Source organism: Cinclus cinclus, chromosome 2, assembly GCF_963662255.1.
Source record: "Cinclus cinclus chromosome 2, bCinCin1.1, whole genome shotgun sequence".
In the NCBI taxonomy this organism is placed as follows: Eukaryota; Metazoa; Chordata; class Aves; order Passeriformes; family Cinclidae; genus Cinclus; species Cinclus cinclus.
In genome coordinates, this window is record NC_085047.1 from 44,162,250 (window position 1) to 44,178,217 (window position 15,968).

General features: G+C 39.2%; 1 protein-coding gene across 3 annotated transcripts in view; it reads left to right on the plus strand.

The window, feature by feature from the left end:
* The window catches only part of GRIA4 (glutamate ionotropic receptor AMPA type subunit 4), a 216,573-nt gene extending 200,854 nt beyond the window's left edge, over positions 1-15,719 (plus strand). Inside the window, exons 14-16 of one of the 3 annotated variants that reach the window (XM_062514597.1) lie at positions 6,530-6,644; positions 8,839-8,973; positions 15,555-15,719. In XM_062514597.1, coding sequence (XP_062370581.1) covers positions 6,530-6,644; positions 8,839-8,973; positions 15,555-15,719 — 415 coding nt within the window. Of the gene's footprint in view, positions 1-6,529; positions 6,645-8,838; positions 8,974-10,309; positions 11,151-15,554 lie in introns of those variants that run through there. The other 2 variants (XM_062514599.1, XM_062514592.1) reach the window with 2 other exon arrangements.
* Positions 15,720-15,968: the final 249 nt, after the last annotated feature.

Sequence of the window (15,968 nt, forward strand, 5' to 3'; positions counted from 1 at the left end):
GGTGACTATCCCTGAGGGGTAATTCAATGTATGGTCCAGGCTCAGGCATCCATTGTTGACACAAACCATACTGGTACAAATTACAATTTTCACAAGTATCCAAAATTGAAGACGAGTTTCAGATAAATTATTTTCATGCTGACAATTTCTGATATATTTCCAACAAATTGAATTCTATGATGGTTCCCTAGGCATAATTTACCAGAATTTATGGGACAGGAATTTTAGGCTGCATGCTTCACTGAGGTGTTAGTAGCTTCATATTCTTCCTGCATTCCCCTATCTTCCATATGGCCAGTACCAGCACTTCCTTGCTTCATTACAGCTTCACTTGAGAAACTGCTTGGTGCTGAAAAGAAGCAAAAATGTGGAAGATGGTGAAATGGGGGAGAACTGAGGTATTATAAATACCCCTTCTGTTCCAGGCAGCATGTAATAATGTGCATTTATGTGCTTGTGTGTGAACAATATATTAGAGAATGCTGCACAGGTAGCTGTGCAGGCGCAGAGCTAGTGAGATACAGACGAGTAAATATGACTAATTTATCATACACAGTTTATGTAGCTTTCTTTACAGTTGCCTACATTTATTTTTTTCTTACTATTTTCTCTCCTTTTTTAGTCCTCCTGCTCTTTTGCGCTGTGCCCTGGCCTCAGGGACCATCCCTTGGGCTGTTCTGCACTCACCCAGAACTGGTCTCCTAATCCTCTTCACTTTGCCTGCAATCCTGCTGCTCTACCTATTTTTCCCCACACCGCTCTGCTCGCCAGCAGTCACAGTTTCAAAAATGGTCTCTATTTTCTTTTCCAAAATATTCAGATATATTAAATCCAATAGCACCTCTACTCAAGCCTGAGCTTTTGCATTACTGGGGGAGGAGTATTTATTTATTTACTGAATAAGCAGAGAATAAAATCATTAAAATACCTAAGTTTTCTTAGATTATCCCCCTCATAAGCGTGCATAAGAGTGAAACAAAAGCTAGATAGCAAACTAAGGATGTTTTTTGACTTACTTTCCCTAATTACCAGCCACAGGTGCTATGAGTTATGAAGCAGGAAAATGGGAACAGCTCATGGTAGAGGGACACACAGGGCTTCACCAGGGAAATGTCTGGAAGCACTGAAGGAGCAAGTTTGGTGTGGTAGAAAGTGACAGAAAAAGCAGTTGGGGGGTAAAAGTAGAAAAGAAAGGCGAGGAGTGCAGTTCATGGACGAACAGAGGACCTGTGAATGCAGGAGGAAGGAAAGAACACATTGCCAGTGGAAATAAACAGTAGGTGACATGGGAAGTTCAGGACACAGTAGACAATGTGGTGGGCAGGACAGTGTTAGCAAAGGATGGAAAACATGACAGAGCTCAGCTCATGGTTCTGGGACAATACACAGCCTGCCATGAGCATTCATCTGACCTTGGGCCTGTTTCTTGCCACAATTTTTCCCAGGCACAGCTGAGTGAGTAGGCAGAACCTGTGGTCCTGGGACGCTCCAGGTCTATTATGTGCCTACACTGCCCACGTTTGATGGAACCAGGTACATTATGCAGGTGAGCAGGCATTCCCACACTTCTCAAAATCTGCATTGCAGCAGCATCTGGTCTTGGGTTATAAACTACAGCCAGGCTGATTCCCCAAAGGGTAACTTAGCCATTTATTATCTGTAATATTCATTTCCTTGTTCAGAAACAGCCTTGATCAATTGAAGTCAAGACCCTTTCTACTGAATTAATAGAGCTCTAAGTATTTTATTTATTTTCTGCTAGTAAATTATCATTAGTAGAATAACTGGGACATTATGCATTACTTTTGTAAACCTGATAGCTACAAACACGACCTGAACTAAGTTCCTACCTTCTGAAGAAGCTTAAGTATACTTCTTTTCATTGTATGAATTTAAGAACAAACCCTGAGCTTTTTCAGCAGCTTCAGTTTAAATTTCAGGGCTTTGCACTCTCATAAATGACAATAAGAAACTCCTCTTGAAAGAAATACAGCACTTGAGGCTTGGCTGATAACTGTGCTGGTACTATTTGAGATTCATTATTCAGAATATGAGAGTGTAGCCCCACAATAACCCTTCATGATAGTACAGAGGACTACAGAAATGAGGGAGCTTCCAGAGAGTTCAGCTGTTCTCCAAAGGCTTGTATTGCTCTGTAAAACAAGATGTCTCCTACCTCCATTCTCTGCTGTTAAAAGGTTACCTCTAGCCTCCCCATTTATTGTTCCTTTTAAGGGGCAATCTTCCAAAATTCAGAAGGACAGTTCAGAAAGCTGCCCTGTGTGAATCACCTGTGGTTTAGTGATCTGATTAATTAGTTCATGATTGAAGATAAAAGTGAGTTCCCTCAAGTCGTTTGAGTGTTTTTGAAAGTATTACCTCAGATCCTAACTGTACGTCATCATTTCACGTGGTGCATGGGAAGGTACTGAAACAGTTTCTGCCACTTTGCTCCATTGTTTTTATAAAGCATGAGTGGACAGAAGCTGTGCTGGTGGAGATCCTTTCCAGTCTCAGCTGGCAGCCCTCAGGAAAACACGGTGGCCCATGTTTTTCAATCAGCTGATGAGACTGACCTTACACTTAATTAAAGGCTCAGCCATGAGTGGTAATGAAAATGCTCCTAAAATATACCCATGATTGCACTTTTTAGATCCCTTTCTGCAAGAATTCTGTATTTGTTTCAGAATCACTCAGTATTGTGATTTAAGTGTTATAATTGCCCATTTGTTGTCCTGAACACAGCTAGCTCAGAACTTCATTAATGCCATTTTAAAGCACTCTGAATTTGCTGATGTTGCTGGCTCAAGATCCAGCCTGAGGCTCTAAAAAAATGGCCCTTCCAGCACCAAGTGATTGATGACAGGATAAGAGGAAATGAGTAAGAAGCCAAAAGAGGAGGCAGAATGGCTGAGAACATGATGAAAAGTTAGAAAACTCAGTGTCCCTGTGCCCAGGTCAGGCTGTGCCAACACCGACTTCAGCATGTGGGTGAAGAACAGGATCTCCTGTGCTGTCACACAACAGTTTTGCACTCTGGCTACATGGGGCAAATTCTTCTCCATAGATAATGGCTAATTTTAATTATTATTTCTCATATATTATCCTTACATGAACTTGAGGCAGTTCGATCCTCTTTATATACAACAACAGAGAGTCTCAGCAGCTGTGCACTGGGAAAAAAAATTTTCACAAACTGTGCCAGTTTACTCTAGTTGAAGATTTAGCCAAACATAGTAATTCAGGAACCACTAAACAATTAAACCCAAATTTCTAGTCATTTTTCCACTGCCATATTAAGTATACAATACTGAACTTAATGGGAAATTTAATATAAATGTGACTTTAGTACATTTCTCTTGTTCACATACAGCAAACCATAATGATTTTTTTGTTTCTGTCCCCTTGAATATCAGTGGGACTATTCACCAACATGACTGTGTAAGCAATCTAGTAACAAGCTGTAGTCTCTGAGTTTATGACTGGCATGGTCAAAATAAGTGACTTGTCCCAAGAGCTAAGGTAACCTGGACATGCATCTCATGCTGTTGAAAAATCTACTAAAAATGAAACAAACAAACAAACAAACAAGCCTAAAATACATTAAATTTCATTACACCTTCAATCACTTAGTGTGATTGCAAAGAGGTGTAGATATGCTGTGATTCTGAAAACCATAAGTGAAACATCTTCCTTTTCCACTCTGCGGCCCCTTAGTCTAGGCGTCCTATATTGGACCATGTGCATTTCCCATCACAGCTGATGATTTAAATTAGGACAGAAATCCTGTTTGAAGGTGTAAAATATTTTAAACTATTGTAATATATAATTTTAAGTTTTTCTCAGAATGCTTCTCCCTCATCACAGCTGGGACTGTCTGAGGGCAGATGTGAAGGAAATGGCACAGAGCCTTGTTATGGCAGGCAAGAAAGGGAGGAGCAGAGGACAGGCCTTCTTGAGCTTCAGAAGAACCTTCAATCAGAAAGTTTTCCACCAAAATCTGTGGAGAGGAGAAACAAGGACCTGGCATCTGTCACATAACTGCTGCATCCCAATGAAATATGGGAACTTTCTCTGCTGACTATTGCCACTAAGATCACTTAGAAACTGAGGCTATCGTGGCAATTCAAAGTGTGAAATTGATTGCTCCTGCCAAAGGAAAACCTGAGAGCTTCCTTGCAGAGACAATGCAGAAAGGATGACATTAAAGGAACTACAGTTGCAAAACAGAAAAAAAAAAGAACCTACCTTTTCAGGCTTTATATGCCTCAAGTGTTAGTGCTGGGAAAAGAAATAAAGCAGCAAAGGACATGGAGACATCTGTTTTCTGACTTGTCCCTACCTTGCTTCTGGCCTTGATAGTTCATATCTATTCTAGTTACCAATTTAATCAGTTTAATCTGCAGCAACTCCCTAGCCTTCTGATTTTCCAAGTGAGAACAGTACCTGTATGCCCCCTTACCTCTGTCATAACCAGCCCTGTGACACTGATGGGATTTAGGAGCATGGGGATGTGGCTCAATGCCAGTGCATGACACGTTACAGATCATGGCTATTCAAATAATATTAATTATTTTGCACTTATACTAGAAGCCAGCAGAGGATCATATTGACAGGCAACTTGTCAGCACCCCAAGCCCACTCATTTCACAGCTGTGGGACTCTCATGTTCCACTGTCAACCTGCACAGCCTGCTGCCAGAAGCCTTAAGGCAAAATGTAAGTTTGAATACTGGAAAAGAGCAAAATATGGGCATTTTTATTTCTAGAATCAGGGTATTGCATATGAATTAAATGTGTGGGATTTGGAAAGTGGATGAAGCTTTTCCTTTACTTAGAGTGATCACTTGAGAGTCCCTGGAAAATCCTCTCACCCAACTGTGGCTGTCAAAAATTTCTCCAAGGTACCAAGGCCTCCTCAGCAGTAAATGAAGAGACAGGCATCTCAACATCATCCTTTGTTAATATTGGTATCAAAGCCCACCATTTGGAGGTACCTGCCTCTTCCCATTAACTGCAGGGAGGTCTGGACAGACAGACAAAGCATAATTTAGGGGTGAAATATTGAGGTGAGGTGAATCCTGCCACTTTAGGTACATATAGAAAGTGTAATCTGAATGTATGAAGTGACAGTATCCCTAGAGCTAAGAATAGCAACAAGGCTCAGAAGCTGTTACTTGTGTAGTAAATAGCTATATACAAGCCTGCACAAATATATTAATACATAAGCATTTGGGGATTTCCAGTTAAACCAGTTACAGAGTGCAATAAGACCCTTCCCTCTTCAATGCAAACTATTTTAGTACATTCAATTACACTATACTAATTAATGTTTGTGCTGGTTATTTATTTATTAAGCCTTGAATCCATAAATTAATGTTTAAATGATGCATGGATTATGGCATATTATGGGAGATAAATTTTCCCATAGGAATCTGCTGGCACACACAGAATCATGTCATTTAACCTTTACCAGCCCAGAAGGCTATCTATCACATGCCATTTCTGTTTATCTCCCTGCTTCTCTAATATATATTGTATTTGCATGCACACCTGCACATAAATAGATGTCCATGTAAGACAAAGAGGTATCCATTAAGAACTGGACAGTGATTGAAGTGGAAAGTGCATAAAATAAGGCTGCTAATAATTTAATTTAATGCCATTATAGTGATAGGATATAGCATAAAGTGGGGCACTACCATAATACTCTGAGATTATTCAATGAGTTTAAGCAACTTCACTGTAAACCAATAGCATTTCATGATTCTGAGGCATTGGATTAGGTTTCATTTCAATATTAAACTCTGTTATGCCATCCACAGCAAATGCTACCAGGAAGAGAAAACTATTCCAAGTAGAAATTTATCACCAGCCTGGGACCCTTGAAATATTGACATGAATAAGTGAGATTTAAGGAAAAACTTTGAATTTTAAAATTACGTTGAAACAGGAAGTGAAAATGGAAGACTCACTGTCCTTCTTAGCTGGAGATAAGGGGATCTTCGCAGCTCTCCCCCCAAGTTCTTTGCATAGAGACCTATTACAGGGCTGTGCCAAACTGTTATGGGCAGCACACTGCAGGAAGCATTTTCTTTTCTTGCCAGGATAATTTTGAGGGCAGTAAATGAAATACCTATGGCCAAATCATATTATTAGTTTGTATGCATACAAACTAAAAATAGATTGAAAGCAAGGAACACAAATTAATGTTTCTTAAGTAGCATACACAGCTGTCTTACGTATATCTCTGAAGGGTATGTTGTTAATATGTGTAAGCCAATAGTTTTGGGTTCACAGTAATTGCATACTATTTATTTACAAATCTTCCCCAGCAGTATGTGCCTGTTACCTAAAGCGATGGAGCAGGTCCCGGTCATATGTCTGTCTCTAAACCTGGGCCAACAGTACATGACATAGCACCCACTGTGGCCTCTGCTCTGTCACTTTGCAATGCGATTCTATGTAGTTTTACTTGAATAACATAAAATAACATATATAATGTTATTTATGTTATTTTCCACGTGAAGAACTCCTGTAAACCTTGCCGTTTTGAAACTCAGTGAGGCAGGCGTCTTAGACAAGCTGAAAAACAAATGGTGGTACGATAAAGGTGAATGTGGACCCAAGGACTCTGGAAGTAAGGTCAGTCGCTACAGTTCGGGACCTAACTATCGTGTTCACAAAGCAGTAGAGGAAGTAGTAAACAAAATGACATAGAAATACAATAAGCAGCTGTAGATACAGCTTTGGCCCATCTTAGTGGGGGTCATGCTTTAATTTAAGGAAGCACTATTGTATTTTAAAGTCCTCAGTGATATAAATTACCAAAGATCATCCCACATATTCAGAGCATCTCTTGAAGAAATACAAAGCAGATTTTTGGGTTTGGAAGAGGCAGGTTGGATTAGTTGTTTCCTTCCTGCCTGGAGGGTATGGACTTTTCCCACTGACTACTTAGGAAATGTCCCTTCACACCTTCTTTTGGAGCTGCCCCACCTCAGCAGTTTTCTGAAAAGGAGAAATGCAAGCAGGAAGTATTGCCTTTCATTGCTGACCAGGAAGGTGGTGTCCCTGGCTCCTTGAGAGCCAAGGAAAACTTAACTTGAGCTTTGAAGTGAAAGGCTTCAGTAATTAATAGCTTTTACAGCTTCCAGTGTTTACCCTAGTCCATACCCAAACAGTAATCCTAGCAGCTTGAGAGAGCTGACAGCTCCTTCTCTTTATGGGGACAGTCCCAGAACCAGGTGTTTTCTGATGGCTGGGAAGCACCACAGTCAGTGTCAGCCCTGTATTTGAGGAGTCTGACATTTCTTGACAGAACCTGACTCCATGCCAGCCTCTGCAGCCACAGCTAAAAGGAAAGAATGACAGACACTGATTGCTTGCTGCTTTTATTTCCTAAGACTTACCTTAATAAAATTAACATGGGAAACAAGCTTCCAACACATTTTTCTTTTTCTGGCAAGTGCTTTGAAAAAAAAGCAGTGAAAACCATTTAAGAGGATGGCAAAATACCTGTAAATAACAGCTGAAAAAGCCTCAACCCACCTCAGTCCTGCCTCCTGCTTGTTTGCAAGCACCATGTTAGCAATTGCCACCAGAGGAACAGTCATCTCCAAGATGCTTGGACTCCTCCTGGCCAGCTAAAAAGGCATAGATAAAGCAGAACCCAGCTATAAGCCCCAGTCACCCCTGTACAACCACTAAAGGGAACCTTTACTGTGCTAAACTACTGATTACATAATGAATAGTGCCTCTTTAAATTAAACATCCAATTTTTTTTCAGTCTTCATAAGTTAAAATTTCATAGAGATTACAATCAGAAGTTAAGTACTCACTTTAGCTAAAGATTATATAGTCTGCGTAAGAATAAAGTTTTATAAGTATTTTAAGGCACACAATGTAGCATATGAAGTCAATCCTGAGAGAGTTCCTTGAGAACTATGCTGAAAAAGCACATGGATTTAAAGTCGAAAAATGTGCTTCATAACTAAGCAGTGAAGAATAGAGAAATGTAGAATAGCTATTTACTACAATACACCCAAGAAGGTGGTTGTTTGTAAAATGGTGTATATTTAATAATTTGCTAAATAAAATCCTCACTTTTATCTAAATTATGAAAAATGTGTTAAATTGCACACATTAATACTTAGAAGTATACTGTTGCTGAGCTTAGTAGTCCATGGGCATGTTCCAGAACTGTATCTGTAGTAAAATAAAACTAAAATGCAATAATAGGTAAGAGGCAAATACATCACAATGTGTATGGTACAGTGTGTACTTTCAAAGGAACTGTTTGTTCAGAGAAAGAACTTAAGCCTCGCATATTATTTTTGCCTGTCATTTAAGTATTGGAAGCTCAGTCTGGATCTTTTAAATTAACAGCAGTGCCTATCACAAGTACAATTACTGATTTTTGTAAAGATCAAGCAGAGTCTTGTCTGATATATAAATGGATTTCTGGATTCCAAGGCTTCTGAAGAGCTTTACATAAATGCAGTTTCATATCAGTGCTGAAATGTCCCCTAAAGAGAGCTAGACATGTCATTGTTTAATTCTCCATGTAATGGAAGCAATGCTTTGCAGTAAGCAAGCAATGACATACTGATATGTTGTCAGTATACTTGGAATATATTTTTATGCCAACCAGGAAAACTAGTTGCTTAAAATATATCTTACAGATCCAGATAGGTCAAATTTTGCTAAAGTATGTAAACAGGTGTCATTAAATTTCAGCTAAACATTGTTATTTGTCTATTTCTGATGTTTTAATGTGTGGTTTGTGCTTCTTGAGATCCATTTTCCAGGGTTAACTGTGTCACTTCTGTTTTCCCAGGACAAGACGAGTGCCTTGAGTCTCAGCAACGTTGCTGGAGTCTTCTACATTCTGGTTGGAGGCTTGGGCTTGGCAATGCTGGTGGCTTTGATAGAGTTCTGTTACAAGTCCAGGGCAGAGGCGAAGCGAATGAAGGTGGCAAAGAGTGCACAGACTTTTAACCCAACTTCCTCGCAGAATACCCAGAATTTAGCAACTTATAGAGAAGGTTACAACGTATATGGAACCGAAAGTATTAAAATTTAGGGGTAGGACTTAGGGCCTACTACAGCGAGTGGGTGATGCATCTTGTAACGCAGTGTTGTGACATGTCTGTCTAGTGGTGCTTGCTTCTGAACAGAGCTTTATATTTTGGAAAACTTCAGTGCAAAGTGGTTCAGTTCTTTTGGCTGCAGATGTACAGTATATTATTCTATGTTGCTAATAGACATCTGCATTGCAAGGAATTTTTAACATGAAAACTACATTTGAAACAACTCAAAGTTGTCAAATCAGTTGAGAGATGACAACTATTTTAAATAAGAAAGTATATATCCAGAGGGCCAGTTTTTAAGTACTTGATTGGAAAGTTTGTTTTCTGAAAGACTTGCACTCTACTAGTGATAAATTGCTGCAAGCCTGAATTATTCAATGTTGGCCCTATCTGTAACCAAGATTTAGGATAGGCAACATCACTGAACCATAGTTAACCTAATGGAAGAAAAGGCACTGTTACAAGAAGTCTAAATGTTGTTTTACCTTCTCCCCCTCATCCCCTCCCTGTTCCGTCAACCTCCCTTCGATACATGTTTTATGCTAATTGTGTGGCTTTTTTTTTTCTCCCCACAATATCCTGCTTCAGGTCAACTTTTTACCACTGTAATAGTCACAAAGACTCACTAACCAGTGAAGAGACAGAGATTAGGATCCTCAGCTTTCAGTAACAAACCCCCTTGCATAGGTCAAGACTAGTGTATTTTTTTAGACATTCATGCAGTGATTTTGGAGGCTGAAACACTGATGCTGCTGAGCTGCATCCTGCACAGCTCCCCTGAGTAGGTGTGCAGGGATGGTTTACTAATGTACTTGCTCTCATCTGTACAGTGAGCGTCTTGCCAACTAATCATTAGACAAATCAACTTGATGACCTTTGGAAATGGCATGTAGCAGCAAATTGAGCTTCTAAAAATAACTTTTATGTAGCTCCCAAACTGTGCTGGCTGCTTTATAAGTGAATGTGCAGCTAGCACCCTACCCTGTCATGCTAGATCTCCCTTGCCCTTCCAAATAGCAAGCCACATGTCTCCTCTGTTGACAACTATCTTCAGCTATATTTTCCTGAGCCATCCCTATAGTGGAAGCAGGAAAACACTAATTTAGGGAAGTGAGATAAATAATATAATACTTATGTTGCCACCTAGGGGAAAAAAAACAAATCTTGTAGGAAACAACTGGAGATCCACTTATTATTTTTTATTTATTATTTATATAGCGCTGGAGTAGACGGCGCTGTACAGTAGGTGAAGTGTGCCAGACACATAACAGGTCCCTGTCCCGAGGAGCTTACAGCCTAAAGGCACAGCCCGTACAATACCGAACCATACAGTACAGAGCAAACCCAGAGTGAGCAGAGAATGGTGTTTGAGCATGCTAGCTGGAGCGCTGCGAGGAATAGGTGGGTTCTCGGGGCGCGAGGGACGGGGCTGGCTGGGAAACTGTCCCCTACATGCTCTTCTCTGGGGTTTTCTTTTCTTCCTTGTTCTGCAAAGAGTCATGACCCCTGGGTATATTAGAATTGTAACACAGCTGCCAATTCACCCATGTAAAAAAAAGAAAAAAAAAAAAAAGAAAAAGATAAGATAAAACACTAAAAAAAACCCAGAGTTAGCTGTGCACTTTGCTCACTACTGAAGATGTGAGGCACACTGTGGGTCAAAGAGACTCCAAGAGTATAGACCAGTGTTCATTACTGTGAACTGGGACACAGGACTTCCAGATGCTAATATTAATCCCCCAAGTCCACTCCCTACTTACTGTCAGTAATAAGGGTCTTAAAAAGAAGTAATCCTGTGCAAGTCATTGTGCAAAATGCAAGTGAAAGGCACTTTTTTCCTTTAAATTCTTTAGTGGTATGCTCACAACTGAATGTCCCCAGGCTGCTATAAAAGCAAGAATCCCAGAAAACATATTCCTTATCAATTCTACAGAGTGCAATGCATTCAAAATACAGTCTTAAAAAAAGCAAACAAAAAAAATGAAACTTTTGCTCAAATACTGACCTGACCCAAAATGGCTGAGCATGCTAAACATGGCATGACTTGACAATCCCCACAGTTTCCACCCAGCTCTGTTATTCCAGTGCAGCAGATACTGATTATTCTTGCAGGTTTTTTTTTTTTAGTCTTAGTGTTTTATTAAAATGAAAAAAAATAGAGCTGAGTTTTACATTTGAAGGAAAGATCATAAGTACCTCAGTCTAAAGTTTGGATTTCTGTGGGACTTGCTGTAATACAGATGAATTCCTATTGAAAAAACATACTTTAAACAATAAAAAAAAAAAAAGATACAAAAATGTTACATTTTATTTTACAGGAAGTTCATTTTTGGGTCATTCAAAACCTCTGATAATTAACATTTTGGACTGCAGACTTAAAATTCACCAAAAAATCACTAGAATTTTGAACAAATAGTTAGACTTCTGAAATTCTTCTTTCTTCTTATTTGGTGTAATATTTACGTGAATTTCAGAAAGTTCAAGTGAACTTCTTATAAAAATGCTTATGCTCATATGTGGAAGACTGCCAAGGCCCAGTCATCCTCTCCTGGCCACACTGGCAGTGAGAGGTACCTGTGTACCACACTGCACAGGGGGACTATGCCATCTGTTCATACATGTGCTAGCCATAAACCCCTGTTTAGCTGGCAGCATTACAGAGCCCACAGTCATGGCTGCACATATGTCTGTAGAAATATGACTGTCTTAAGCATTTTGAAACCTTTGATATATATATATATATATATTTATATTTTTATCCAAGGAGTAAAGAGGTCAAATTGGAACTAAAACTTGCTAATATGGAAAGATGACTGGTGGTTCTAACCTGCATGCGTAACCAACACATCTGACTTTTTAAGCTAACATCAAATAGTTTTAATGTATATGTTTTAAACTAATATAAAATAGCTTGAATAACCCTCTTGACAATTAATTTTCATTACCATGATTTTTATTTTAGTTTCATACAGGCAAACATGAGTTACCTCAGGGAAATTCACCCTGCCTGCAAGGAAGCTGAAAGTGAAAATGAAGGACTATTCTGTGTGTGTGGACTGGTCTATATGATAATGGACTAGCCTATATGTGTGGGATAAAGACATTCAGAAGCACTGGCAGGCAGTTGCATCTGCTGAAGGCAGGGAAGAAAGTTTACTTTAAGGAGGGAACAATCCTTTTCTCTTTCTCTTTTTCCATTAGTATTAAGCCCTTAGTATACAAGTAGAGCTGATACCAATAGCAGTGAGGAGATTAACATCCTTCTGTCCAGCTGCTCTAAGGCAAAGCCCTGCTGAATTCCTCACCCCAAACCCACAGGCTTTTGAAGGGGTTGTTCCAGTATCCAGCCAGCCTCCACCACCACCTCTCCATGGCCTTCTCAGTGGGCCATGAAGCTCAGGAACCAGCTTCCAGCTCAGCTGCCTTCTCTTGCTCTCCCATCCCATGCTGTTGTTTGCAACCAATGAATTAAATTAATTTCCAAACTAGAAAAAGGAATGAAAGACATCATTATTACAATTACTACAAAAAAGGTGAAGTGCTACAGGATGGCTCAGTAAGAGTGTAATGTACTTATTTTGACTTACATACTTTCAATTTCATAGTCAAGAGAGAAAAATGCATTTAAAGTTCATCTTAGATATTTGGGCCAAGTATGGCCCAAGTACTAGAGGAGCTTGAACAACCAAAGAACCTACACAGGCTAGGATATTTGCATTACACAGACTGAGGATATCAGTTTCCAAAATTCCCATTTCCTGTTAGGAACAGGGCAGTCAGTGTTTTCAGTTGATTAATTTCACAACTAATCTAATCATAACTAATGACAAATTTGAAAATATGTTATTACTATTAACCACATACACTTACTGAAAGGAGATCTTCATGGTCTGGGTAATATTCACAGTAAATACCAAGACTTTTCCCTCTTATCCCAGCCACTCCTGAAATTGTTTCTGCATCTAGGCCATTAATCTGAAGTTGTAGAAGCACAGTTAAGCAGAGTATTAGCTTGGCTTGTTATCTATAGATTAGTTTAAAACACAGAGCAGACACCTCCCTGGTTACTTGGCCTTATGGCGCTGTCCCAAGTACAAGTTTGACCTGATCCTTCTGGCTTTGTAAGTGTCCGAGTTGTCCTGTGCTGTGTTGCTGAGCTGTTTTTAGTCTTGCACTGAGGACAGGAGTTATTTCCTTGCAGATTTTCTGTTTTTCTGTGGAAGGCTGCTGAAAAAGTGTTGTTCTCTTCCCCCCCCCACCCCCTTTTTTTTATTATCCTGGATCCCTTTTATTGTCTTTTTGTCCTGAGTGTGGTGTCAATGGCCAGAAAGTTATTTAGACTGAGCTACTACAGCACAGTTACATACAACTTGTATATCCCATACAAATCTGAGTGCTCTCACTCAGGTTTCCCAGTGGGAAACTCTGAATGGCCATGAGCAAATAGCTGATCTGGAGAGACTCTGGTACACAATGGTGACTTTCTGGGAAATTTAACACATCTGGAGTAAGCTGTCCCTTTTCCACCCAAGTTTGCATTCTAATCTGGTTTGGACTCTCATCCCTCTCCCACCCTAAAGCACTTTTAGTTTTTTTCTTGCCACTGGCCAGAACATGCTCCCTGCACTTCTGCAGTTACCAGTATTACCAGTATCCATTTGCAGTGGGACTCAGGACGTGCACCATGTAAATCTATACCACACTGCATTGTGTCTGTGCTTTGCAAATGCAGAGATTTTATTATTTTTTTTTCCGCTGCTGGGAAGTTGTTAAAGTTTTTGGTAATGTATAGGCCCAGGTCCCCACTTTCTCATCACCTCTGCTACATTTCTTGTATCTGGCTGTTGTTTTTGATCAAGATATGTTTGGTAACAGTCCCTGTCACAAAGTACAGTGGCGGCAGGGAATGCTTTCAAAGGATGTCCTTTATCAAAGCCAAGGTTTTTCAGTGTAAGGGGAATGCCATAACACCCTCTGTAAGCTGAGGCCTTTTCCTGAATTTGGGTGCTTTTGAGGGCTGAAGTTTTTAGGGTGATTGGTTTGGAAAGCTGCTTTGAAATCCAAGCTCTGACTGTGCCACAAACAGCTGCTGTATTTTTGACAACTTTTTGAAGGAGCTACTGATAATAATGCAATATGAGACTGGTACATTTCCACAGAAGTGCACCAGAAGCAGTGGAAATATTTGGGAGTTTTAAGAACTCTTCCTCATCCCTATATACTCATATATAAAATTAACTCCACATATCAAACACCAGCTCGGGATTTCACTACTACCTCAGAAGGAGAAACTGGGCTCAGAGGGATAAAGTTCAAAATGTAGAGATTAATAATAAAGCAAACAAAATTACTTTAGGATGTTTTTCATCCTTTTGCTCCTATGTGAATGCACCCTCCTATATCCATTTTTTCCCAATTGGTATTTCAGACTGCATCCGTGTATACCATTCACATAGCTTCTCCTGACTAGAAATCTGATTTCCCCACTAATTAATATCTTAACATGGTTATCTCTGAAATCTCTTCTAATGTAGTATAGTTTGAGTGCCTTGCTGCATTTTTTGACCTTAGACACCCTAATTTTAGCCATCTGGAAATCATTTACTTTAAACTAGTAATCTTTTTTTTTTATAATGACATGGGAGAGCCCTATTAGATTTGGCTACTGATATTTGGATGACTAAAGTTAGATGGCATAACTATTAATCTTTTAACATATCCAGATATTCTGTTCTGATTTACCAGAAATGAAAGATTTTCAAGTAACAAAAATTTAAACCTTCCTATGGGAAACTTAGGCATAATGTATAAAACTGTATTTTCTCTCAATAAATTACATTTTCTTTGGAAGTTATCACCTTCTCTAATTGTAGGGCAATGTATATATGAAAGATATTTGAGGACAGTTCTCAGATTTCCTGATATTAAATATTTGCATTGTGAAAATAAGTAATAATTTCTTTAGATTGGAATGACGGAATTGCCAGAGAGATAGCTGGTACAGTTATTGCAATTTATAAACAATATTCAGTAGTTATATCTAATCCTGGCATTTGTAGTTGAAGGTCAAAGTCTATAAACACCTGTGTATGACTTTATTCACAGATGCTAATGCTTTCAGGTTCCAAAAGGTCTTCTCACTGTATATAAATTTAGTTTGAAGCAATTTAGATGAAGGTATTACCTCTTCAGTTAATTTCATTACCAAATTCAGATTTTCTATTTAAATCAGTAACAATTTATTGCAATGAAATTTACCCTCAGAATTGCTAGTCTTTTTTCGCCCAGTAGACTTAAGCGCTATGTATTATATTTATCTTGATTACTACTTTTATATTTAACATTAACATGAAAAAATGCAGATGTCTAAAATTTAATATTTTGGTGTTTGCTGTGTCCCAGTTGGCTGGAGGACAGAAACATTATAACACTTTCCTCTCTTCTGCTTTTTCTTCAAACCTAGCTTACCTTTTCTGAAGCCATAAGAAACAAAGCCAGATTATCCATCACAGGGAGTGTGGGAGAAAACGGACGCGTATTGACTCCCGACTGCCCGAAGGCCGTGCACACTGGAACTGCAATTAGACAAAGTTCAGGATTGGCTGTAATTGCATCGGACCTACCATAAAAACCAAAAAAATAATTGAGTGCCTTAATCAAACTGTGTTGGTGACTGATGGGAACACAGCACAGACTGTAACGACATGGGAGTGTCATTGATGAACTAATAATTTGGCTGAGAAAGGGAAGTACGTCCAAATGCGCCAGACATCATCAGCAACAATGTGTGCATGAGCTCAGCTCGGAATCCCAAACTCAGATTTTATATCAGGAAAATTCATAATTTAGTTTTGTTGGGGGGAGGGGGTTGGGAAGG